Consider the following 27,443-nt stretch of genomic DNA (forward strand, 5'->3'; position numbering starts at 1 on the left):
TATGACCGCATCTGTGGTCTGGTAGTCAGAGCTCCTGGCTACATATCCATAGGTCTGGGGTTCGATTCCCTGCGCCACCAGATTTTCTGAGAAGTAGTGGGTCTGGAACGGGGTCCATTCAGCCTTGTGAGGATAATTGAGCTATTTCAAGGAAAGAGCAGCTCCGGTCTAGAAAACCGAGATTAACAGCCATGGGGATCCGTTGCGCTGACCACGTGACACCCTCTATCCGCAAAAAGTTGGCACTAACTTCGCCAACAAGCAGTGGTCGCTTGGTCAGTATAGTTTGCTTGCGGACTACAGGCAACAGTTTTTTTTTTTGTTTTGTTAGTTCTGTGTTCTGATTTTGTGTAACAGAGAGAAAGGTCAATATCCCAAAAGTGTCGCTGCTTCAGAGAATCCCGTTTCCAGAGTTAAGCAAATGTACCCAATTTGTTTGCTGTAAAATAGACTTCTTGCTTCCTTACTTAACTTTTAGTTCAGCCAAGTGGAAGATTATGAATCTGAAGTGAAACACAACAGATGCAAATCAGACATATCACTTGAGCTTTTCTGTTGAGTGATTAACCTTTATTGTCTGGAAACTGGGGATTTAAAATTGCCTAGTACTACAAGGCTACAAGCCGGAAGGTCGCAGGTTCAAATCCCGATGAGGTCATTGGATTTTTTTCAGTTGACGTAATCTTTCCAGCTGCACTATGACCCTGGGGTCAACTCAGCCTCTAACAGAAATGAGTACCAGGAATTAATTAAATAATTTTCCTGGGGAGTAAAGCGCGGCCGGCGCGCAAGGCTGACAACCTTACCGCCATCTTTGAGCTGATTGTCTAGATAATGTGGCACCCTCAACGTCTCACAACCCTATGGGCCTTCACAGCCTGTTACAGGGATAGCTTTACTTACTTTTATTTAGTACTACAAGGTCACAACCTGACTTTAACTGGGATATCATGGAATAAATATTTAGAAAATGCAGTGCCTAGCCAGCTGGACCTCACTCATGCACAATTACAACAGTGCAACACACATGATTCTGCTTACAGTTGTATTTCTGCCCAAAGTATGTGATGTGATATCAGTTTAATGATCATTGGACCTAAAGACTTATATATATTAAATATGTATCCTGTATATGTACATTATATTCCTTCTCATAGGTGTCTCCACCAGATCAGCATGGATTCTGCAGCCTTGGAACAAGTGTTGACTGTGTCCGGGCAGCGCTCATGTATTCAAAGACAATTGTTGGTAAGAGTGAACATTTTTTTATATTACAGACTTTCAGTTAAATGTCAGTGGTGAAGTAGTGGTTTAGACTTAAGTGTACTGGGATACAACCACAGAAGTTATATAATAAATAGTAACCAGAGTTATTGATAGTTACTGGGCCTCAGGTAGTTGGCATTTACTAGCATAGAAATGGTATATTGTGGGCAGATCTCAACTGTAATTATGTAATAAGTACAGAAGTTCTGTATAGTGGCCAGGTATCAATTCAGAATTGTGAGGCCAGGTCTCAAACAATGAGGAAACAGCCCAGAAGTTATATATAAGGTAAATGACTCCCTGAATTCAAATTGCAGCCTGGTGTTAACATAACTATTGTAACTAAAAGTGACAGAAACTGCTTTTATATCTGTTTGTGAAGTAGGGGTGTGGATATTATGACACAGATAGTTGTTAGTCATACCCAGACCTTGAGGCTCAAGGACTTCACATCTCTCTTCTTCCAGGTCAGATTTTATGTAAATATTATTAATTTTGTAGCTTATTATTTTATTTCTATTTCATATAATTTTTTAATATCAGTTTCAGCATGTTTTTATCTTGTTTCAGTTGGGTGCATGATGTAGTAATAATGTTAGTGAAATAGTAGCTTAGCATTATCAGATAGTTGTGACTTTTATAAAATAAAATAATTAAAAATGATTCTGCCTCCCCCGAATTTAAATTATTGATAATGGGCTTCTGGTATGTGTAGGGTTTGTGTTGTATGGGATGAGGGTGTGTGATATGATTATGCATGAGGGGCAAAGCTCTTATGTGTGCTTGAACCCCCAGAAACATGCACCAGTGCTGCTGTATGCTGTATGTTTGAAGGAGACCAGGAACTGGCCTTGTAATTGTTTGGGACCAAAAAGGCTATTTGTCCTACACATTAGTAACTGGCAAACATTTGTGTTTGTTGCCATTGCATGGAGGTTTATATTCACATTTGCTTAATTTGCGATAATACTCATGATTTTGTCACCGGAGACTTGCAAGATGAGCTTCGCTGAGCAGGATGACATAGCAGTGATGCTTTAGACTCTTGTTTTGGAGGTGCATGCTTCAAATCTTGGCCAGGACATTGGCTCTCCTGACTGAGGTTCCCCCAGTCTGTTCAGGCAGATGCTGGGATAGTACTTCGATTAGGCCATTACTGCACTCTTCCAAATTCTTTTCAACTTGTTATTCATCTGTCATCATCATCTGATGCTATATAGCCTTTATGCTAAGAATACATTGTTAAATAACATGAAAAAAATTCCTGGAAGCAGTTTATATGAGGCTGGTCACAGTGACTGCATGGCCTAAGGCATGAACTATCTTCACTCTCTTGTACATTGGGATTGTGGTTTTGAATCCCATTCAAGGCATGGATGTCTGTGTGTAGGTTGCAGCCTTGTGACAGGCTGATCCCCCATCCAAGGAGTCCCACTGACTGTGTGTAGATTAAGAAACCGAAAAAGCTGCCCACAAAGGCTGTAAAGCCATGGATACATAAGTAGATAGATACATAGATAGATAGATAGATAGATAGAAAGAACTATATGGGACATAAATAGGCCACGACCATTTTCTTTAACAGTTGTTCCAATTACTTGTTCACAAATTATACTACAGTTTGATGCTATATACTCTGAACTGCTGGCCTGAGGATGGAAAGAAATCCAGTTTAAGAAAATGTTGTGTTCCTTCTGAATACTAGATGATGGACAAAGTCCAGGAACGCAGTAATCCCAAGTGTAATTGACTGTCATCAGAACAGGTTAGAATTAACTTACCGACAGGTGTTTTTTTGTAGGCCATAAATAAATAAATAAATAAATACTGCATGAATCAAGACGAGTACTGACTGACCTCTGCCATATTCTGACACTGTAAACTGCAAAGATAAAGCGGTATATTTGAGATATAAACCTTTTGATTTAAATTGTTAAAATGCAATATGATTTGTTTCTGATGGTGACTTTGATTTGTGAACATGAAGTTTTGTAAAGCTTGTCATGTTTATCTGGTTCTTTGCTGATTTATTCAAGGGGGAAGGAGACTGAAGATACAAATAATGGAATATAATGGAAAGACCACTGTTAATGCCAGAAAAAGAATTTAGACTTACCACATCCAATACAAATGCCAACGACTTATTTTTTTTTTCATGTTACTGTAATATTTTACGTTTACTCATTTTGAAATTAAGACCTTTAATACATTGAATATATTGTAGGTTATAAGATGGAAATTGCTGGCCATGACTTCGAGGGTGGGTTATTTTTATGGTAGGTTGAAGGACATGTATGGTCACAGTTACATTCTCAGTAGCTGTGCAGTGACCCAGTCTCCTTGTCAGAGAGTGTATATGGTTCTTTTCCCAGGGACAAGCAGCCAAAGCATAAAGGTCACTTCTCACCTTATTCTTGTGGAGAGGCCAAGAATGCATGGAGTTTTGCTGAACACCCGCTGTAAACAGGGACAGATTCAGCTTTATCGTTATTACATATTGTTTTACTGTAATTTTCTGCAGCTCAAGTGAATCCACAGATGCCAAGGACATTTGGAGATGGAACAGTTCACCAGTCACATTTTGATTATGCTGTGAAAATAGACAGGCCGCTGCCAGAACATGGTGGTCGCCCGCCAACTGAAATTGAGACTAAAATTGGAAAGCAGATTGCAGAAAATCTTGTGGAAGATGGGGCAACACTACAAATGGGTAATCATTGCCATCTTTTTTATTAAAATATCAGCATTATTTCTGTGTCTGCCTTTTGGCAAATTAATTCTTATGTGATTAAACTAGTGTAATGTTTCAAAGGAAAAAGAAACTCCATGGTTTTAGTCTGCAAGCAAACTATACCGACCGAGCAACCGTTGCTTGTTGGCGAAGTTACAGTGGTCTAGTGGTCAGAGTTCCTGGCTACAGATCCATAGGTCCAGGTTCGATTCTTGGCTACCAGATTTTCTGAGAAGCAGTGGGTCTGGAACGGGGTTCACACAGCCTTGTGAGGATAATTGAGAAGCTATTTCAAGGAAATAGCAGCTTCGGTCTAGAAGACCGAAATTAACGGCTGTGGGGACGTGTTGTGCTGACCACATGGCATCCTCTTATCATCTAAAGTTGTTTCTAAGGCAGGAACAGGTAAAATGCAGTCCGTTGGTCAGGAGAGAGACATGGAAGAATTAAGTCTCTCCCACAGTAATGTTCAAGTATTGTTAATGTCTATTCTCATATATGCAGTACATACAGCCTATATACTGAACTACAACACTGGCCATTCTGTTTGTTAGCACCCAGAGTTGTTGATAGTGCTTACTCATAAGAACAGATGGCAGCAGTAAACTGCAGTGAGAAGTGTTCTTGAATTGATATTGCAGTGTTCACATTTTCTAAATAAAATTCATACTATGCCTCTTAGAGAGCAGCACATACTGTTATTCTGTTGAGTTTAATATCTTGGTGTGAATGTGACTGTCTTTTCAGAGTTTAAAATTCATGATGTACATCTTCAATGAAAACATGATACATCATGTTCCTTAAGGACCAGGATAGCTCAGTTAGTACAGTGACAGGTTGGACAGCCGGGGTTCAATTCTAGACAGGGGCAAGAGATTTTTCTCTATTCCATAGTGTCCAGACTGGATCTGGGGCCCACCCAGCCTCCTATACAATGGGTACCATGGTCACTTCCCCTGGAGGTAAAGCGGCCAAGATGGGAAGCTAACCACTTACCTCTATCTAGAATGGTCGATCTCTACCTCCATTACTCTATACCAGGCATATCCAACGCGTCGATTGCGGGATGATTTTTGGTCGATCTCATAGGCCTAGAAGGAAATTATACATGAAAAGCATGGAAATTCACTTGTAATATAATATTGTAACGTGTCTGGAATCCAGAAGAGTCACTTCTATGGAAACGCTAGAACAGACCGTTGCATAGGAAACAACAATCGCTCTGTTGTAGTTCTGACAGGAGTCTCCATGGTTATAACAAAGGGTTCGTTGCATAGCAGCGACCGAGGTTATATAGCGGAGTTGAATGCATTCGCACAGTCAGTCTTGGAATATCCATCGAAGAAGTCAGTCTTTACCGAGCCACCTAAGAAGTGAGTCTTGATCCAGCCTTCTAAGAAGAGAGTCTTAGAACAACCGCCAGAGAACAGAGTCCAGTATCGCCGAGAAATTGTGTAGGCTAACAATTGTAAAGCGTGTGATTGTGTAAGCGTGAAGAACAATAAATGTTCTACAGAATCTGAGCCCCACGGGAATTTATTTGTAGCGTGACACACAAAACACGCTACACTGGTGTCAGAAGTGGGATAGGACTTACACATGTGACAAACAAGATTCGAACTCAAGACACGCTACAATATTATATTCAGATTTTGAAAGGAAAATACATATTAAAGTATTTTGTAATTTCAATGTATGTTGCTTTTACAACAATCATATGTTGTGTTATTTTTACCAATATTTTTGCTTAAAGCGAGGTACGACGATAGGAGGGGGTGGTAGAGCACTGGCAATTTTGACACTAAAAAGTCGATCACAACCTGTTTGAAATTGGACATGCCTGCTCTATACATTTTCATGGCATAATACTTAAATAATTAAGCACAAGGACAGCTTTGCTTTTGCCTGTACCTTAAGAGCTCTAATATGTAAGAATAGATCACAGTATATATGTATACTACCACAGTCAATAAGTTCATGGAATGGCCGCAAAGCGTCGTACAGGAAATTACTGCCAATATGTTTCAGCAATGTTTTCGACAGCTATATCAACGTTGGCAGACTTGCATAGTAGCCAACGGCAACTATTTTGAGGGCCGATGTGGGTCTGCGTAAGTGTATGTGAATACCTTGTAATATGATGCGATAAAACCACATTCCACGAACTTAATGACTATACTACGTGTGTGTGTGTGTGTGTATATGATTTGGATTATCATCACAGTTCTCCACTTAAGCGTCAGAGGGCTTTGTGCCAATGGTGGATTTGAATTGCTTAAAAAGTTAAAATCAAGATTTTAACGCCCGTACAGGCTTTTGAGTCCCCAGTACATGTATCTGCTTTCCAGTTACTGTACTTCAGTTGGATATGAAAGACCTGATGGGACCCACTTCAGATTCTGTTTGCGGACATCTAAGATAATCATGCTCACTGTAGTGACAGGAAAGAGAAATGAAAATGTAAAGTAGTCATCTGTCGAGCAGTTTATATTCAGAGACAGAAAATGGTAGGACTGTTACTTGGGAAGGGATAGCTCAGTCAGTATAGTGACTAGGCTATGAAATGGTCGACTGAGGAATTAGGGTTCAATTCTTGGCTGTTCTCGACAGTGTCCAGATGGGTTGTGGGGTTCACCCAGCTTCCTCTTCAGTAGATAATAGAGGAAAGTGGTCGAGGCGTGAAGCTGACTAAAATTAAGAATGAATGGAGCTATACATCCATTTCCCCATATATCTTCATGGCATGGTGTTTAATTGAGCACAGGGACAGTATTCCTTTTGTATTTTATAATATAAAACGTTCTGTGACCTTAAACACATCAGTTATGCCAACAAATTAATCGGTAAAGTACTTGATACAAAATTCCTTGGAATACATGTAGACAGTACACTGTCTTGGAAAATACATATTGAACAAATTATACCTAAATTAAATGCAGCTTGCTATGCGATGAGATCAATTAAGCCTCATATGTCACAGGAAACATTGAAGATGGTTTACCATGCCTACTTTCATTCTATTATGAACTATGGATTAATATTTTGGGGGAACTCTTCACATAGTGTAATAATTTTTAAAATACAAAAGAATATAATTAGAATCATTACAGGATGTAGAAGTAGAGATTCATGTAGAGAATTATTTAAGAAATTAAAAATTCTACCTCTTCAATCGCAATACATATTATCGCTTCTCTTATTTGTTGTTTACAACAAAGATAAATTCAAATTAAATTCTGATGTCTATAACATGAATACTAGACAAAAATATAACTTCCACCTACCCTCATCAACTTTATCAGTATATCAAAAAGGAGTCTACTTTACTGGCATAAAAGTGTTCAACAATCTGCCACAAAGTATTAAAAACTTGGGCAATGATACTAAAAAGTTTAAATCAGAGTTAAAGAATTATCTACATGCTCATTCCTTCTACTCTTTAGATGAATACTTCAATGTAAATAGAGAATGATGTAAAATTAAGTTATATTAATTTTTAAGCTAAAATTGCCTGTACTTTTGTATGTAACCTTTTGACTTGTTCTGTATCCAAAGGTACTAACCTGCTTAGGATTTATAGAATGTAAATAAATTCAATTCAATTCACAATTCAGTTTTGTGATGCCGTCTTGCCATACAGATGTTTACTTTTGTTCTGTTAAGTAGCTTCTTTTGTCCCCACAGGTATTGGAAACATTCCTGATGCTGTGTTGGCAGAACTGACAAATCACAAAGATCTTGGTATCCATTCAGAGATGTTTGCTGGAGGTATCGTTGATCTAGTAAATAAAGGATGCATCACAAATAATCGAAAGACAATCAATAAAGGCAAAATCATAGGCAGTTTCCTTATTGGAACTCGGGACTTGTATGATTTTGTTGATAATAATCCATATGTAGGTAAGTATTTAAGTTTTTATTAACTTTATGGCAAACATATTAACATAATCAGGAGCCGGGATAGCTCAGTTGGTATAGTGACTGGCTACAGGCTGGACGGATGAGCGGTCGTAGTTCGAGTCCTGGTAGGATCAGGAATTTTCTCATCCCCATGTTAACCAGACTGGCTCTGGGGTCCACCCAGCCTCCTATCCACTGGGTACTGGGGGCCCTTTCCCGGGGGTAAAGCAGCCGGGGCGTGAAGCTGACCACTCATCTCCATCTAATGCCACGGTCAAGAAAATGTGGATCTTTACATTCACTTCCACATATGCCTTCATGGCGTAGTACTTAGTTAGATAAGCACAAGGACAACTTTACTTTTTAACTTTTTATCTTGTTACAATCACTATTCAGGCATGGACATTGCTAGAACATGACCAAGAAGTGGTGACAAATGCCTGCAGCAGAGTCTGGCTTACAGGGGCGGAGAGAAGAGTGGAGGAAGGTTCCATAGATTCAAGTAGAGAGGTTGCAGTATCGTTGCCTGTGTTATTTTACTATTTTTTCTGAAAGTGTTGTTAAACAAGGTCATGAGGAATACCATGTAGTGATATATTCTGGAAAAGAGTGAAGTAATTTGCAGCTTAATTATCTAACAAAATATCAGACAAAAATAATGTGAACAGTAAACTGCATCTGAAAGGATTACATTGAGGATGAATGTTTTTGGATTGTTGTGCTGTTACTGACAAGGCCAAAGGCTGGATCACAGCTGACCCAACACCAGTATGGTGGCACTCTTCGGATGAGTTCTCTTTTTCAGGTACTGAAATGTGTTTCTGTGAATTAGCCACTCCTTACTGGTCAAACTATGCTCTTTGATTTATAACATTTATAGACATGTGCTGGGCTGTAGGAGATGTTTCCTCATGTCAGACAGCTGTATCTGTAGTTTCACCAACATATTTTTTAGTGTTTCTGCACTCAGACGTTCTCTTGTCCTGCTGTTGTATTTATTCCTTCCTATTATTTCTTAATTACTGATGGCAAATTAATGAATTTTTTTTGTTACAGAGATGCGTGATGTTGCATATGTAAATAACACAGGTATTATAGCTCAGAACCCCAAAATGACTGCTATTAACTCTTGTATTGAGGTTGACCTGACAGGTCAAGTTGTGTCAGATTCCATTGGAACCAGAATGTATTCAGGTAAAATTCCCCCCCCCCCTTGAATGAATAAAGTATGTTATATTTTCCTCTAGGATATAAATTCTGTATTGATACATACTAGATAAGCCAGTGTAGTGACAAAACTGTGTGATATATGATCAGAGAATCAGGGTTGAATTACTGGCAAGGACAGAAATGTTTCTCCATCATATTTTAAGTGCGTTGTATGCATTGGATACTGGAGACTTTCCCTGCGATGCCAGGGTGTGAAGCTGACCATTCACATCCATCTAGTAGTTAAAAAAAATTGAAGCTACACCAATATTCTCCAATGCGACTTCATGGCATGGTGATTAATTAATTAAGGGACAACTTTACTGTTTTTTGTCTGCTGGAATCTAAAGAGTGATGTTTTACACAATTTTACAATTTTAATAGATATCATATTTAGCTTGAAATAGTTTATCTTATTACATTTACTGCTAGTCCAGTCAGCTGGTGGGTTGAAGTTCGCCATGAGTTGGCGTGAGTCCTGCCACACAGTTGACTTTTGCTGCTGTTATGTGAATGTTGTTTTCTCGCTCAGATGTAGAAAAACTAAATGTAGCTTGTTGACGCTTGAAAGATGAGCATTTGTAGATTTTTTTTTACTTGTTCTCTTTAATTTCCATTTTGAATATAATGAGTTCAGAATGGGTGGCCCAACAGGTAAAATTGCAGTGTGCGTGGAATGTGGAAGTGGGTATGTTAGTTATCTTGGTTTCAACCTTCATCTCTTGATTCCAAGCTTGTAAGATTATGACAACAGTAACAAGAGTCCCCACAGTCCTCTCAGTTGCCATGATTACAGGAAGTAGGTTCATGCGGGTTGTTGAGTATTTTATGTATATCATAACTGGAAAGTACAGTATTAAATTTGTGTGTTGAAGTTCTTTCTTAAGCCTCTCCCTCAAATGTGTCATGACCAGCACAGTGGGTTGAGGCACTATGCTACAAGCTGGAAGGTCGCGGGGTTTGATTCCCAATGAGGTCATTGGATTTTTCAGTTTACCAAATTCTTCCATCTGCATTATGGCCATGGGTTCGACTCAACCTCTAGCAGATGTGAGTGTCAGGAATACTCCTGGTGGTAGAGGGTGGCCATCACATAAGGCTGACAACCTCACTGTCATCTGTGAGCTGATAGTCTAGAAAATATGGGAACATGGATGTCTCACAACCTGATGGGCCTCCACGGCATGTTACAGGGATGGCTTTTACCTTTTCTTAGGGGCATGCAATAGTGTTGTTGGATGAGGCACTATGCTACAAGTCAGAAAGTCATCGGTTTGAGTCTTGATGAGGTGGATTTTTCAGTTTACCTTATACTTCGAGCGACACTGTGGTTCTGGGGCGACTCAACCTCTAACAGAAATGAGTACCAGGAATCTTTCTGGGGGGTAAAGGGTGACCGATTATAAGGCTGACAACCTTACTGCCATCTTTGAGCCGATTGTCTAAAGAAAATGTGGGAGCCTCGACGTCTCACAACCCTGTGGGCCTTCTTGGCCTGTTACAGGGATAGCTTTACCTTTTTTTTTTTTGCCTTTACTCCATACCCTTATCTGTACACAATTCATGAACATAACTTTTAACAGTTAAAATACTATTAAATGACATAAGAATTAGTGTAGTGTTAATATTTTAGGTGTAAGAGTATCTATCACCTTCTAAGTCTTACCATTCTTCCCCACTGCGTACTTTTGCCACACACTGGGAACCACTTCTCCACCTCTCTTCTTTTCTTCTCATATGTGACTCTACTTTCTTTGGTTGGGTGCCAGTAAGCTCAAATTGTGGTTGCTTGCAATAGTTGAGGTTTAAATCGGGAAAGAGAGGTAAAGTTTATGTGGGACTAGCCAGGGTGATGGTAGGGCTGAGGTTCTTCCTCAGGTCCCTTGGCAGGGTCTCAACTTAGGTGGGGGAAGTGATGAACTTGGTGCTACACACTCAACACCTAAATACTGGTAATATTTATTTCTACGATTTATAGGCTTGGTTTGAATACACATGTAATACACTGTGCTATAAGAACTTCACTTCCCTTAGTAAGGTTACGTGAGCTGTTATGTACGAGGAGCACTCTGTATATAATGCCTCCAATTTTTTTAATGAAAACTACAGCAGATACAGAAAGCATAATAACACAGTTAAATAGAGCAAGATTTCAGCTACTTACAGTTATTTTTCCACATAATCACTACCATTCGTTATGGACTTTCGCCAGCAATGAACGAGCCTGTATGCCGCGCCTGTAAAGGTCTGCACCAGCAGAGGCTAGCCACTTTCTTACAGCTGCAATGTCTTTTGGATTCCGGCTCGTGGTGGTGACACCACATCTCATCTCCGGTGACGATGCTGTCCAGAAACTTGTCAACTTCAGCCTCAAACTGGTGCAACAGGTCCTGACAGACTTCCATTTGATGAGTTTTGTGGTCCTGTATACGCATCCGAGGGACCCACCTGGCACAAACTTTGTGATAATCCGGCTTCCCCAACATCGTTTCCAATGCATTACAGCTGATATTAAGCCGTGCACACAGTTCCCTGGTCGTTATCTGCTGATCTGTACGGATGAGGCACTGTTCATTGTGAGGAGTGGCAGCTGAGCAGGGACGCCCAAGGCATAGCTTGTCTTGCACTTCACTTTCACCACTGTTGAAACGTACTACCCACCGCCTCACTGTGCTGACATTCACTGTATCGTCTCCGTACACCTTTAGCAAGCATCGATGGATGTCAGTGGGTGCAATTTGTTTGGCAATGAGAAATTCAATAACACATCTCTGTTTCATACGCACTTCTATGTCAGACGCCATTTTGGTAAGACTGCTCTGCTGTCGCTATCTGTCGCACAACAACCAAACTAACGGTACATTGGCGGGAAGGTTCAACCATTACTACAACACCACCAACATCCAGCTCAGACGTTACATATTAACACAGTAGAATAGGAGGCATTATATACAGAATGTCCTTCGTATAATAGTTCACCTTGACCACCTGAACTTGGTTAATTAGACTTTCCAAATATGAACTGCAAGGGTGCAAGTTTTGCATCCAAAACTTTTAAGAACTGGCAGACCACTGAACTCTGAGACTGTCTTTTTCAAAACCCTGAGTTCCTCTGTCCATCAGTCCCTCTGCTATGGCACACCCCTAAATTCTACTGATTGGGTGTATTCGAAATTTGGAGTTCACTAAAATTTCTTAATCTCCAGTCAGCTAAATGCAGTATGGGGATTTGGTTCTTAAAGTTCTAACGTTGCTTTTGATAGCTCGGTGATGGATATTGTGCTTAGCGTGGTTCTCCAGCATGCCTCTTTTAAGTTTATGATTTTCAGAAGCTGTCACATATCATATTCACAAAGTTAGGCAGAATTTCTCTTACCAGTGAGATTTCGAGGAAAGAGTATTGGGAGTTGTTCCTGTGAAACAGCAAGGTTGGGAATAAGTCGTTCCCCATGAGCAAGGATGTGACTATGTCCCGCTGTCTTTGCCTGTTACATGTCACTGGTAAAGAAACTCTGCACTAATAATTCTAATTATCCCTAAATCTAGTGCACTGCAGCGCTGCAGTTACATAAGTTATCATATTGTAAGAATGACAGCTTTCTGTATTCAGCTGTCATCTGTTGATACAAATTTGAAGTCTTAATACTTTACAGGAGTAGTTGCTATAATTCTGTGGAAAGTAAGCTTTTGCAATGTGTTTTGGCTTGGATAGGGTTAGAATTTTGATATTATATTGATGATAATTTTAATTTACTAAAATTTTCATTCAGTTGTGTGTTTAATAATTAATTTCATCTCCAGTCATGTTGCACTTTTTGATATTTTAATTGAAATTGTTTTCATTTACTGTATAATTAATAAAATGATGTCCTCAATTTAGGCTTTGGAGGCCAAGTGGATTTTATCCGTGGTGCAGCTGAAGCTTTAGATGGTGAAGGAAAACCAATCATCGCTCTTCCATCTGTAACCAATAAGGGAGAAAGCAAGATTTCTCCCCTCATCAAGCATGGTAAGGTCCTTGAAACTCAGGGGTGAATTTTGTTCATCAATGCACTGACTGAACCAGTGAGGCAGGTTCTGTTAAGCTTGTTCAGTGAATGAATGACTGGATAAAGGGTGGGCCTTAACTGGTCCATGCCCCGTGACCATCGGTGATCTATTGTGCATCCCCCTCTGTTAGCCCCCCAACAGTCCTACATGTTCAATGAAGTGTAGTACCTTACATAAGAGGGCATCTAGGTGGTGCACCCCAGTGACCCAGAGAAATATGCTGGTGGGAGTTACAGCTCTTTATAGAGCCACCCAATGCTGGACAGTTGAAGCAGCAGGGGCCAGGCAAAGTGTAGTTCCTGTTCCTCCAGGTCAGGGGTTGGGTGTTGGGCTAACAAGTCCTCCACAGAAAAATTACTCTTAACAAAACCTCCAGAGTCTGTGCAGGAGGTCAAGATCTACACAGGGTTGTAGCGCCAGTAAAGAAGAATGTTTAGAGGCTGTTTTTCTTTATTGGTATATGTGTATGTAACTGACATATACTTATGCAGTACTGGCTGAATATTCATTGAGAAAGGTTAATAATTCCTATCTCTAGCTGTGGCCTTCACAGATATCCATTTCATTGGTGCACTTTTACTTATTATGGCCCTTGAGGTCTTGAGGGACACTTTGAAAGCAGATTTCACTGAATACGCATGCTGTGAACTTAAACATTTCTGGAAAGGCAACATGATAGAATAAGTGTGATTATATTATAAATGTTTTTTGTTGCAAATGTTGGAAACTGTGAATAACCAGTGCAGTTTACTGAAATGTAAGTGCATTAATGAACCAGCATTTGTAGATATTCAAGTTTAAAACAGAAATAGATGCTATAGCAGAATGCTCTGTTTTGATCTAGGTGCAGGAGTTGTGACCACAAGGGCTCATGTCCATTATGTTGTCACAGAACATGGTGTTGCCTACCTCTTTGGGAAAACGCTTCGCCAGAGAGCTCATGCCCTCATTAACATCGCCCATCCTGATCATCGAGAATCTCTTGAGAAAGCTGCATTTGAACGACTTAAATGTATGCCAGCACCTTGAACATTGTACTGTTTATTTATCCAAAATTCTACTGGCACCATTACAAACCTGATGTTGGTTGTTTTGAAATGTTCTCATTATCTACAAAGCAAACATTCAGTTGTAGGAGAAAGAAATGACAATTTTATTAACTGCTGTCACACAAACTGAGTTTCCATAATAGTATTCATGCTGCCTTACTGTCTCATAACCAGTATGTAATAGACAAGTGATATCTTGTTAGCAGGGAAATTCATATTGTCAAGTTAAGTACACATTTACCTAGACGTCAAGTATAGTAAGAGTACAGACAGCACTAACAACATTTTAGCCGAGTTATAGTGCCACTGCTTTAGGGTTTTTACTTTGCTTTTCTCAAACGTGTTTTAAATTTGGGAGTAGTGAAACCATTTTGTGGTGGGCTGGTTTTGCTGTTGTGTCAGAAGAATTAGTAAACTGGATTACAGAGTCAGGTGACTTTGATTGGGATGTGTATAGGAATGATTCCCAGCTCAAGATTCTCCTCAGAGGCTGCATAAAGAAGAAAACAATTCAAATATCTAAATAAAATTGTTTCTGTAGGAAGGCATGGTTAAACAAAACAATTTTTTTCCCATAACACCTAATGTCATGATACAGTGATTGACACACATTCATTGTTTTCAGTCCACAGTTTGAATATTAGCTGTGAGGCTGGACTTCCAGAGTTCTTATCTCAGTGCCCACAGGCAAATGGTGGGATAATGTCATCCTGTAGGCCACAACCACATCCTTACCTACTCTTCATAATCATCCTTTAAGTTCTCATTGCAGCTGTACAACATTATCAGATGACACAACGTTGTTAAATAAGTAACAAATGTGTAAGTTTTGAGGTTTTCACGGTGATGACTATGAAGAAAGTCGTCTTCTGGGTTTTGGCGCCATGTATTCTTCGTTTTGGCTGACGTTTCGGAGGAATGTATCGCCTCCATCTACAGAGCAGGTGAATGGCTTGTGAATGCAGAGAGCAGTAGCTCTCTGCCAAAACGAAGAATACACGGCGCCAAAACCCAGAAGACGACTTTCTTCAAGTAACAAATGTGGTTGCATCCATTGGTGACACTTCCCTTCAAGGTAAAGATAGAGGCCCTGAAAAGCGCTGTGTTTATAAATGCTGGCCTTTGTAGATCTCATACTTCCAGATGCACCAGTCAGAACTAAATAACTCCTGGAGGAGCAAAGTTTGTCTGAGAAGCTTACAGCTGCTCAGCTCTGCAAGAAATTTATCATCAGTGGAAACCAAAGGTTCATTACTGTGTTTACAAGATCCCCTAACCAGCAGGCAGATATCCATGTCTGAAGTGGGATTCGAACCCACGATCACAAGTGTTGGAGTGGGCGAAGATATTTCATCCCTTAGACTGCTTGGCCACTGTATCAGTGTTTGAAAATATTAGTGTCTGGGTGATGCTCTTTCACTCAGAAAATCACCAGGGACCACCCTGGCTTGACTACAGTCTGTTTATAATACTTAGAATTTTCAAACGTAATGTTATTTCATAATAGATAATTAACCTTTAAGTGCCGAAATGCCCCATTTGGGCCAGTCGGGCATTTAAACTCCGCTAGTAGAAGCGAATGCACAGTCCTAAATATTTATTTTTAAATGTAGTAATTACCAGACAAATTGAGTAAAGCCCTAATAGAGGAATTAAAATGATACCTAAGTGAACAACAGCAAAAAAGAATATACATGTGAGTTATGCCCAAACTCATCCACGAGCCAGTACTTTTATTGCAGATTCTGCAGATTAATGTGCTAAAAATATATAGTAAAATTCGATATACATACCATTTTTGTTGTTATTTGCTTTATGTATATATAGGCTGAATTTAAACTACAGTATTTGATTTCACTATGAACACACAGAAAACAGATCGCACTCTGTACCTCAGCCACGATGCAACTGTCTGTTCATGACCCTAAAAAGGGCAATACTCTCTTGCAGCTATATCGGAAGGTCTTAGCACAGAAGAAGGGACCCCTTTAGCTTTCTCTTGAATAGCCATTCTTTCATTCTTCTGTCCTTTAGTCAAAAGATTTGAAAATCCGAAGGGTGTAAGCAGTGCTAGCAGAAGACCAAATGATTTTATTGGTTCCATCTGTTTTATGACACCAGGGACTGCTAAAATTTGTTCACTGTTACAAACAGAAATGAATTTATAATGCAGAATAACTCTGTGAAGAACTTGGAAACCAATTTTTCAGTACGCATCAAAATTAAAAGAAAAAATTGAAAATAGAGTATAACTTTTTGTATAAAATTTTTCAAATCTTCTGTTGTAATATGCGACACTGTGTTCTTTGCTGATACAAACAAAGGTAATTCCATCCATTTGTCATAATAATTGTGTCAGAGACAGCATTTTTAAACACAATGCTTAAAATTGTTTAAGTGCACTAACAGGATCGGACATTTAAACACAGAATAGCAACGTGCATTTAAACGCGCACCAGCAGTGGGCATTTAAATAAACTCTGGCCAGCTTAAGCTTACCACCTTTTCAAAAGCCCGGCATTTAAAGGTTAAATCAGTTGAGGAAAGTATTTTGTTACAATGCAGGCAAATCCAGCCAACCAGAATGCAGTGTCACCAATCAAAGAATGGATATATTAAAGAGTTTCCTGCTCAAAAATATGTGTAGAATCAGTGATTCATGCTTTACTGCAGAGAAAAAATCAGTAATACTTGTTCAGATCTGAAGACCAAGAATTAACCTCTAGAATTATTATCACATAGAAACCTGAGAGCTAAACAGGTGTAAATGAATACAGTATTTCTATACAGAAATGTCAGTCTTTTGAAATGTAATATTTCACTGAATGCTGGAAATTGTTCTTGTGAATGACAGAATGTTTTGCCCTTACTCCGCCAATAAAATAAACTGTATCTTCCTTCCTACACAGCTCCTATTCACTTGATGTGCAAGTCTGAATAATCTTGCTTTATTTTTTTTCATAGCCACATGATACTTGGGATACAAGTCATGATAAACTATCAGTACATAATTAAAAATTGTCTAACAGATGGCAGACTATAGTTACTGCACACTCACTCATCACTCTATGAGACCATGGTTTCACCCCCAGAACTCTTTGTTGAATGAACCCACCCTGTCAGACTTCTAGTATACTATTGTCTGTCTGACATTAAGAGTAGCTTGTGTAGCAGTAGTGTTCCAACATACAGCTGCATAGTGTATACGTACATCCTGGTGTGGAAAAACAGAAATGGGAACTATAACTTTGTACAGGTGAGTGCCATTAGAAGTAAAAACCCATAAGATTAACACTGTATGTTCTTAAAGCATGATGTACCATGGTGTAATATTAGATTAACTGTGTTTGGTACAAATATAAGCTGTATGTGACATCAGATTCCCTGCTTGCATTTTCACAATTTACTTGCAGTAGGTATTGAAATATGAAGTAGAATCAGTTTTAGAAGTTCATTGTTAAAATGGGCTAAAAATGAGGTACCAATCTATAGCAAGGAACTGTAATGTCATGTTAATGGCCAGTGCTGAGAGAACTGAGAACTTCCTGTTGACAAGTAAAATTCCTTGAGAACCGTTTGTGTTGAAGAATTAATTACATATTGAAATAGATTGTAATGAAAGGAGTGTATATTTAGAATGAAGTGAAAACTAAACTGCATAAAATAGAAATTAATATAAAATTATGGTGGAAAGTTTCTAAACCTGTAATTAATTTTATGTAAGTTTATAGAAATGCAGGTTGTTATGTATATGTTCAAATACATATGGTATTTGAAGACATGCTGAGAAATTTGGATACATTTCTATGCAATATCAGAACATTAAATCCAACCAAATAATGCTAATGCAATACCAGATAGTGTTAATAATAAATTGTAAATGTTTTAGAAATTTTATTATTTGTGAGTTTTGTTAGATTTTATCAGAAGAATGATTTTTAATTCGAGAAAGGAATAAGACATAACTTTGTTCGAAAATATCAAAAGGAATTTTTAAGAATACTTCTGAATAAACATTGGGAGATGGCCTTTGTATCTCTCTTTCTTTTATATGCAAACAGCTACAAACATAACCATATTGTCTTTTAAATGTCACCAAAAGTAAGGAACAATTTTCATTTTCCATTTTACTGCTGAGTCTTCTTGTAGTCTTTCATTCATCACTACACTTCTAATTTTATGGCCCACTGGGGATCCTAACTGCTGTATACAACTGACATCCCATTCATATATTTTCCTAAGTTGGGGAAAAAATAATATTCGAACAGTGCATGCTTTGCAATAATGAATATTGTTTATTGCATTATAGCCATGTATTAATGATGTTTCTGTAAATACATTTGTTATCTTTTTGGCACTAAATTCTGATTTGAGTCTTAGCGTTCTGTATTGCAGGGGTTATCAAAATTATTATGTAACCAAAGGTAAAACTCTCATTTGGGTCTCTCTTATCCTGCTATCAAAGCAGAACAAAAAATAATTCAAGTTACTGTGTCCTAAGTGGGTTTCAAAACCATGATCTCATGTTTGAGGAACCCAAGTCTTTATGATATTAATATATTTATTAAGAAAAAAACACCATCGGAATTAATAGAGGAAGTCGCATGATTTGTGATGGTTATATGTTTTTTCAAAGAGAATGAGAAATTTTGGTGTCAGCAAGACCTTATTCCAATGATAATAAAGTGCCCTTATTACAGCTCTAAATTTGTATTAATGTTAATTGTTTTTTAAGTTGCATCCAAACATTTCCAGCAGCTTAACAATGTACGAATAAGGAAATTATGAAACTTTGCATAGCACAGTCAAATGTTTTATTTTAGGATTGTGTCTGTATCTTAGACTATATGGCATTGAAGAGGATGAGTGGCAAACAAATTTGGAAGGATTAGAGAGAAGTGGTCATGGCCTAATCAAAGTATTATCATAGCATTTGCCTGAGGGGACTGAAGAAAGCCATGAGAAACCCCAGTCAGTATACCTGGTGTTCCAATGAAATTTGAATACAAGCAGAGAGCATTATTGCTACATCACCCTGCTTAGTGTGAAGTTGAAATTCTTTATTCCTTGAGTTTCTGGTCAATATGTATCGTGATTTTCAACTAGTCAGTGACAAAACAGATATCTGTGGTGGGTACAAAAAGCCTAACTGATTTGTCTATTAGTCCTTGTACATTGATGGCATTGCCTTGCTACAGAACCTGCAATAAATAATCATGTAAGAGTGGTACAATATTAGGTCATCTCCTGAAGAAGTGTTCATGTAGATATATATCATTACAGAGGTGTTTTAGTACTACTGCATTGTAGATCTGCATTCTGAAGATCACTTCACTTCTCTGTCTCACTTAGAGCAGACACTTTTCCAAGGTAATTTGTTTCCTATTTTACTGGTTATGTAATGGTTATCTCTTACATTATTTTTCTATAGGAAATTTGAAAGTCTTATGTCAAAATTTACAGTGAAAACTTTCATTTGCAGAAATAAAGAAAAATTATGGTAATTTGTGTATGCAATTACCTACTGTCAGTATTGCTGAGTTGGAATTAAGATATTCATTTGTATATGTTTATGTATGTATACATGATTAATAGTGGTCTACGTAACTATGTTTATAGCAATCTGAAGAGCAATACTTATGTAATGTATTTTAGAAATGCTGCTTATAACAGATAATTTGGCACTTATATTTTCCATGATTTAAATTCCCTTACTTTTTAAGATGGTTAAATGTTTTGATTCCAGAAGCTGAAATTTTCATAGTGATGTGATGTGTACTATTCATTTATTGTGACTTAATTTTATGTAAACCATCTTCTGGACCCAATATATCAGAAGCAATATCAGATAGGCTCCCATCACTGTACTTCAAAACTTATGTTTCTTTTACTTACGTCTCATGATGCAGATGTCAGCCTGTAGGTTCATATATAATGATTTAAAGTTTACTTGGTTTGTCTTTAATACATTCCACACAATTGGCTCATGAACTTTGGCCCATCCTGACTTCAAATAATTATTCTTGCATGAATGAAGGTGCTTTATATTGTGTTTGAGCCATTATTTAACAAAATTATTCTAGATACTTACAGATGTGTATTTTGTTCTATCACTTGCTGTTTTGTAGTGGTGAGTAGTGCCAGTTTTGATGAGTAAAGATGTATTTACTTTTCGTTGCTTCTCTTGCTGACAATTGTGTATATATTATATGGCTTGTAATGAAGATACACCAAATAGATTGACAAGTAAAACAAAAGTGAAAATATTAGTCTGTATGGAACCTGTTGTCTCCATCATCACGGTAAAAGACCTCAATCCAAATCATCACTGCCACAAAAACCTCAGAGTTCAAGTATTATATTTAAGAGATCTTTTCATAGTGAATTTCCTTTCCTCTATGGTCTTGATGTTTTCAATTGCACAGGTAAATTGGTATATTACTTTCTTCCATCTTACAACAGAATTAATTGCAAGAAACTCAGAATGCAGAATACAGTTCTGGTTTAGAATTGACACTGGTAATTAGGAATAGATTTTTGTATTTAATTAATAGCATATTTAAAATCTACTCACGATAATATGGAGTAATAAGTAAATTTTTTTCTAAGTAGGTGCCTTTGAGTAGAGAAGTTATCCACTGATATTCTGACAGGCACTGTAGAGGAATGGTGATGGTTTTAATCTTTGTCATCTGTGGGTTGTGGTTGGTCAGATGGCCACTGTCTTCTCAATCTTCTTACATTTGGTGAATTGCTAATTTCTACAAGTAGTCTGTTATTGTGTTTGGGTATGCTTTTATGGTAGATTCTGCTTCCTGTATTAAGGTGGTAAAATACCGAGTTACCTCGTCCAGTTTATTCGGTTCTTTCATTCTTAAGTTCCAGTTTATGTGTTCTATGTATATGCGAAAGCTGTCTCAATTTATTTGTTTTGTGACAAGTGTTGGAGTAGTTCATTTACTTATCGCATATGTGCTCATAGTTTCAATTACTGGAGAATGGTCTGATGATAGCTCGAAGCTGGATTCAACTTGAATATAGTTTGACGTTATGTCATGGAGTATAAAGAAGTCCAACATGTCTGGCAACTTATTTGGGTCTGTTGGCCAGTATGTTGGTTCGCTGGTGCTGAGATAATTAAAGTTTTGTTTATTTATGGCATGTAAGAGATTTCTTCCTTTTGGTGATGCAAGTCTCGTTCCCCATTCTGTATGTTTAGCGTTCCAGTCCCCACCTGTCAGGAATTTAGATCCCAGTGATTGGAAGAACGCTACGTGTATGTACTTTTCGGCAGATGTAGCATGCCTGGGATGGCAGTAGATCGCAGAGATTGTAAGAGGCCACGGGTTAGCTTCAACTTTAATATTGGCAGCTTATATTTTGTCTGACTGGTGGTGTAGTAGTTCATGGTGAGTGATTTTGCTAGGGCCCGGATCTTTATGCGCTAAAAACACTTAAAATATGCGCTAAAAGCGGGAAAATATGCACCAAAAATAAAACAATATGCTCTTAAGAAACAGGCCACTTTATTCAGACTCACCTATTTACATGTATCATTCACTGCAGAAAATAGCATCACAATAGGCAACTAGAAGTCTTTCAATGTTTTCTGGAGACAAACTGCGTCTATTGTCCGTCAAAATGAGTTTATAGGCTGAGAATGATCTTTCTACATCAGCTGACGTGATTGGACAGTATTTATACACTGGCGCCAAAGGTTCGGAACATTCATCTCTCAAAGATACCCTAATTCCACTCAAGTACTGACTAATTGACTGAATCTTTTTTATTCCTGGGTTCGATTTCAACACCTTTTCTAACTTGAATTTAATCTTCTCTCAAATTTCGCCTGGAGCGGAATTCAGTGAACAAATTGCTTTCTGAACGAGCTGAAGTGAGTCGTGAAGGAGTGCACCACAAGATTCTAAGCTCTCAATGGCTTTTGAAACTGTAGAAAAATGGGCATAGATAAAATTCACATCTTGATGAACAGTATCACTTCCAAACACCACTTTTGCTTCACGGACACATGCATACTCATCTTCAAGTTTTGTAACCACGTCTTTTACTTGATTGAAATTCTCCTGATTAAATTAAACTGTGGATATCCATGTCCCCCACCTAGTTAGGACAGGTTCAGGTGGCAGAGGAACCTGAGATAGGCAATCTCTGTAGAACTGGACACGAGCTGGTACTTTCAGAAACAGTTTTTTCCCACTTGCAATTAAATCGTTAACAGCTGGAAACTGCGTATTTTTTCTGCAATATGGTGTAATCTGTGCGCTAAACAGGTTACATGTATAAGATTTGGATAAAATACTTGTAAGGCCTTTGCTGCTTTCAACATATAGGAAGCTGCATCTGTGAGTAATACAAGCACCTTACAATAATTATTCTCAATTTCAGATGGCCAAAATAGTCGCAGAGAATCATTTACAAATCTTGCTATTGTGCTATGGTTGGTTTTCTCTAGTACTTTGCAAGCAAGAAGATGAGGGTTGCCGGGTTCGTCTGGATATAGCTTACCAACTATGAAATTTGCTATGTATCGGCCAAATAAATTGGTTGTCTCATCCACTGATATCCAGACACAGTTCCCTCCGATGTCAGAACGGATTGACTCCAGAGTAGATTCATACAGCAAAGGTATATAATTTTTTCTAAGAGTTGATTCATCTTGGATTTTTTGAATTACACAATATTTCTCCAGAAATGATCGCAGAACTGGATTGCTTAATTTATTCCATGGAATGTTGCTGCATACTAAAGCCTTACAAAGATCGGCTGAAAATGTATTAACAGAGGACTTAGGTTTGACCTGTGTAGGAAGTAGTTGTTGTGTTGTGCTGTTCTTCTTCCCCTTCTTTGCCGCAATATGTGCAGTCGGTCTTGAGTCTTGTTCAAGTTGAAATTTCTTTTCACTTTTTACTTCCTTTGCGCAAACTTGACAGTACATGACACTGTCTGTTGAAAAGTCACTATTACCCGACGCCCACCGAATTTTGAATATCTACTGCTGCACTTTTCTTTATGCATTTTCAGTACACGAACACTTTTGAGGCAGACTTAAAGTAAAGAGTAACACATTAACTGAAGAGACTTTCTCGAGACCAACCCTCTGATGCTACTGTCTGCTATGGTAGTCAAAGAAATGCAGGAAAATCCCACCCCCTCCCTTTCGAAATAGCCAAGCTACCTGATTGTATTGTAAGTGGTAAAAGTGCCTTTACTCAGAGAGTTGAGAACAGCAGCTGGCAAGTGATGTCCAAAACCGATTTTATTAGAGAACATTGAAATTATCCTTAATTCCAAACATATATGCAGAAAAATTAGCTCTTACGTTTAGAATATGCAGTAACGACCGAAAACCCTCAAAATATGCATTTGCATATGCACATATGCATTTTAAAAAAATCCGGGCCCCAATAATTGCACAGCTGCACCCCCATATGCATTGCAATCTGGGTGAGGAACATGGTAGACTTTGTAGTATGGTATTTTAAACATTGTTCTAGTAGTGAAGTGGTTTATGATAATGCGGTATCAATTTTGTGTATTTGTAGAAAGTTTTGCAGTTCTAGTTTGTGGTTTGACAGCCCGTTGGCATTCTAGAGTAAAATTCGTAGCGAATTTTCCATTATTGGGTGATTTTATTTATAAGAGTACTTAGCATGTTTAATAGCATGCTGTTTTAATTGATTAGTTGGTTAAACATAGCTTTGAATTTGTGGGAACATCCCACATACTAACACGCGGTTTCTCATTTAAGAAGATTGAGAGCTGCTCTGATATGTTGGGTGACTGCAGGTTTTGCGAGAGTATTGGGGGATAGGGAGTCTGTTGATTTGCTGGAGTTGAGACTGGAGGTTGATTGTGGTTTAAAGGAGGAAATTGGTTATTATTGTTGATGTTAGTATTTGTGTTACGTGATTGAGTGAAGTTTTGTCGTGATTGAATTGTTGTTTTGCTTCTCTTTGTAAGTTTTTATACACGTATACAGGTATGTTGGAACTTTTATAATTGGCCGGGTGTTTCCTCCGCATAGGACGCATTTTGCTGGAGTATTTGGATTATTTTTACACAAGGTTGTGTCGTGTTCGCCTCCACATTTAACATAAGTATATTGTCTTGCGCAATATGTTTTTGTATGCCCGTAGCACTGACATCTTGTGCACTGTACAATGTCGTTTTTCTTCCTTGAGGCTTCGACTGTTATTTTCATAATGTACAAGTATTTAATTTCCTGTATGCTCTTATTGTTTTCTTTAGGCTCTAGATATATGAAAAACAATGGCAGTGGTTATTTTGTTTTACGATGTCTGACGTCTGCGGTCAGAATGTCTCTGTTTTCTTATATCCTCTTTTATTTCATCCGTGGTTACGGAGTGATGCAGATTTCGTATTACTACCCTATAGGCACTTTCTTCTCTGATCTGGTATGTACGATGTACTATTTTTTCTTGTTGGAGCTCTCTGATTAATTCCCGATAGGATTTTGATGTGGCCACATTGGTTTTTATTGTTTCATTTGAGAGTGCTTTGCAGTAATACTGTTCTTCTATCGTTGTAGATAGGTGTTTTACCAGTTCGCGGTAGTTTATTACCCCGTANGTGTTGTTTCCGGAGTTTGGTTCGAACTTTTCCTTTTCTTTACCTGTTGCCAAGTGTAATTTGTTCTTAATTATGGCTCATCTTGGGGGTGTTATTTTTATTATTGCTTGTTGATTGGGTTCTGTTAACTGTTTTTGTTCCAAAGGCATCATATTGTAGCTGGTTTGTTGATATTGATATGGTGGTACTGGGCCTGTGAATTGCTGTTGCATTACTTGTTGCTCTGGGTCTATATTACGACCCAGTCCCGGTTCTGTCCGCATGCCGGGCGCCTCACAGATAGGTAGTTTTATCAGTAGTTTTTCTGCAGCTTCAGTAGAAAACAAAATTAATTAATTATATTGTAACACAGCACTAAGTCTTCTCAGTCAGCTTTCACTATTCGTTGCTGGGTTATCGCTCTCAACAATGGTTACACCTGTACAATGTTTTCTCTAGGCGTATCCTGGTGGCTAATCACCAGCTTCGCGTCTGTACTCTTCGAGCCCAGATAGTGGATAAGTAAGAATAGATGAATGCAATATCTTGCTTGCATATTATTAAAGGTGCACCATATAAAAATGTTTAAAAGAAAAATCGTCTATCTTAATAAACTCTGTATCAGTATTTTTAACAATGGGTCAGTTAGATTGAATTTGAAGTAAAATACATATTGGATGACTATGAACAACAGTCACCTCCTGACTTCTTTGTAAGTGTGAAATTTATCGTGTTTACTTATCCGTTGTCTAGCAATGAAAGGAGAGATACACTTTACAAAGGCGTTGCCTGGTAATGAAAGGAGGGATGCACATACAGACACACAGACTGGCAGGAGGGATTTATGTAGTACGCTGTTAAGATGGTCTCAGTTGCCATGATATTCCTACCAAGTTTCATAAATATTGGTTCAGACACGCAAAAGTCTGTAGGGGGAATACACAGACAGGATGGAGATCGCAAAAAGCAATTTTATTTTTTCAAAATGAGGAAAGTAAGCTAAAACCACTGAAGCTGAAATTGATGCCAGTAAGGAGGTTGGTCTTGAGGTACACAAAGAGAGATCTAAGTACAAGTTGGTGTCTTGTCACCGAGATGATGGGAAAAATCGTAACATAAAAATAGCTAATAAATCCTTTGAAAATATGACAAAGCTCAGATATTTGGGAATGACAGTAACAGATCAAAATTTTATTCAAGAGGAAGTTAAGAGCAGATTGAATTCAAGGAATGCTTGCTACCATTCAGTTTAGAAACTTTTCTTTTCATGTCTGCTGTCAAAAAACGAAAATATTAAGATAAAACAGAAGTATAATTTTTCCTGTAGTTTGGTATGGTCGTGAAACTTTATCTCTGACATTAAGGGAGGAACATAGACTGAGAGTATTTGAGAACAACGTAATGAGAATATTTTGACCGAAGAGGGATCAAATAATGAGGGATTAAAAAAACTCTATAACGAGGAGCTTTATTCTTAAACTCTTCCCCAAATATAATCATAATGATTCCGTGAAGGAGGATGAGATAAGCAGGGCATGTAGCACATATTGAGAGAAGTATGCATGTAGGGTTTCGGTGGGAAAGCCAGAAGGAAAGAGGCCACAAGGAAGACCCAGAAATAGGTGAGGGAAAAATATTCAGATGAATCCTAGAGAAACAGGATGGAGTGGTGTGGGCTGGATTAATCTGGCTTGGGATAGGGATAAATGAAAGGCTGTTGTGAACACGGTCATGAACCTTCGGGTTACCTGAAATTTGCAGAAGTTCTTGAGTTGCTGAGCGACTGGGAGCATCACAAGGAGGACTCAGCTCCATTTAGTTGGTTACATCATGAGAGAGATGTTCTTAGCCAAAGTTCCCAAAGCAGGCTTTTGCGATCTCTATCCTGTCTGTGACTGTATTCCCCCAGTCGACTTTTGCATGTCTGAACCAATCTTTATGATACTTGGTAGTAATGTTGTCACGTGTTGGGTATGTCACGCGACGAATAACTTCCTCCATCTTCGATGTAGCGAATTTATTGCACACTCGCTCTTACAATTACATAATTCACGCTTTCACAATTACTGCCATCTGCAGTATCACAATTACTTCTGTTGTAGTCACTTCCATTCACTCGACAACTCGTAGCTGCTGGACTTCAACTCACTCCGGCGAATGCTAGACTGCAACTAACTGGTTACTCAATACTCACTACTCACTCACTCACTACTGCAGTCAAAGTCAAAGTCAAAGTCACATAGCGACTGACGGCATGTCAGTCAGTAAGTCTTGGTGTCGAGCACCCTCCTGGGGCTCATGACCAGATATTTATTACTCTTTGACAGTTACGGTCTTATTTCTGTGGGGCGCCCTCTCTGACGAGAGGACGGGTCTGTCCTTTGTATATGCTGCTGGCCCTTGCCAGTGCGATTTTTCTCGGGTCCGAGTGCCTTGGGACTCGCTACCATATTTTACTGTCTCAGATTTGAGACTTCCCTTTTCGTCGCCTCCTACGACTCGCAGGGTGACGGTGGAGGTATTCGACCCCGCCTCCACACGGGGGCACTACTGAATAGTGTTCGCTGCTCCTTATATAGGTTCGGCACGGACAACACAGAAAACAGTTACGTGATAGGTACCACTGTTGCGTAACGTCGTGTTTACCG

The 27,443-nt window shown here is 38.5% G+C and overlaps 1 protein-coding gene across 1 annotated transcript in view; it reads left to right on the forward strand.

Annotated features, from left to right (window-relative positions):
- LOC111861396 (4-hydroxybutyrate coenzyme A transferase) overlaps positions 1–14,749 on the forward strand; it is a 45,158-nt gene extending 30,409 nt beyond the window's left edge. Inside the window, exons 4-9 of the mRNA XM_023845927.2 lie at positions 1,158–1,248; positions 3,788–3,976; positions 7,682–7,897; positions 8,954–9,091; positions 12,987–13,115; positions 14,001–14,749. Of these exons, the coding sequence (XP_023701695.1) occupies positions 1,158–1,248; positions 3,788–3,976; positions 7,682–7,897; positions 8,954–9,091; positions 12,987–13,115; positions 14,001–14,185 (948 nt within the window). The 3' untranslated portion in view covers positions 14,186–14,749. The remainder of the gene's footprint in view (positions 1–1,157; positions 1,249–3,787; positions 3,977–7,681; positions 7,898–8,953; positions 9,092–12,986; positions 13,116–14,000) is intronic.
- Positions 14,750–27,443: the final 12,694 nt, after the last annotated feature.

This window comes from Cryptotermes secundus, unplaced genomic scaffold (assembly GCF_002891405.2).
Source record: "Cryptotermes secundus unplaced genomic scaffold, Csec_1.0 scaffold289, whole genome shotgun sequence".
Taxonomy (NCBI): Eukaryota; Metazoa; Arthropoda; class Insecta; order Blattodea; family Kalotermitidae; genus Cryptotermes; species Cryptotermes secundus.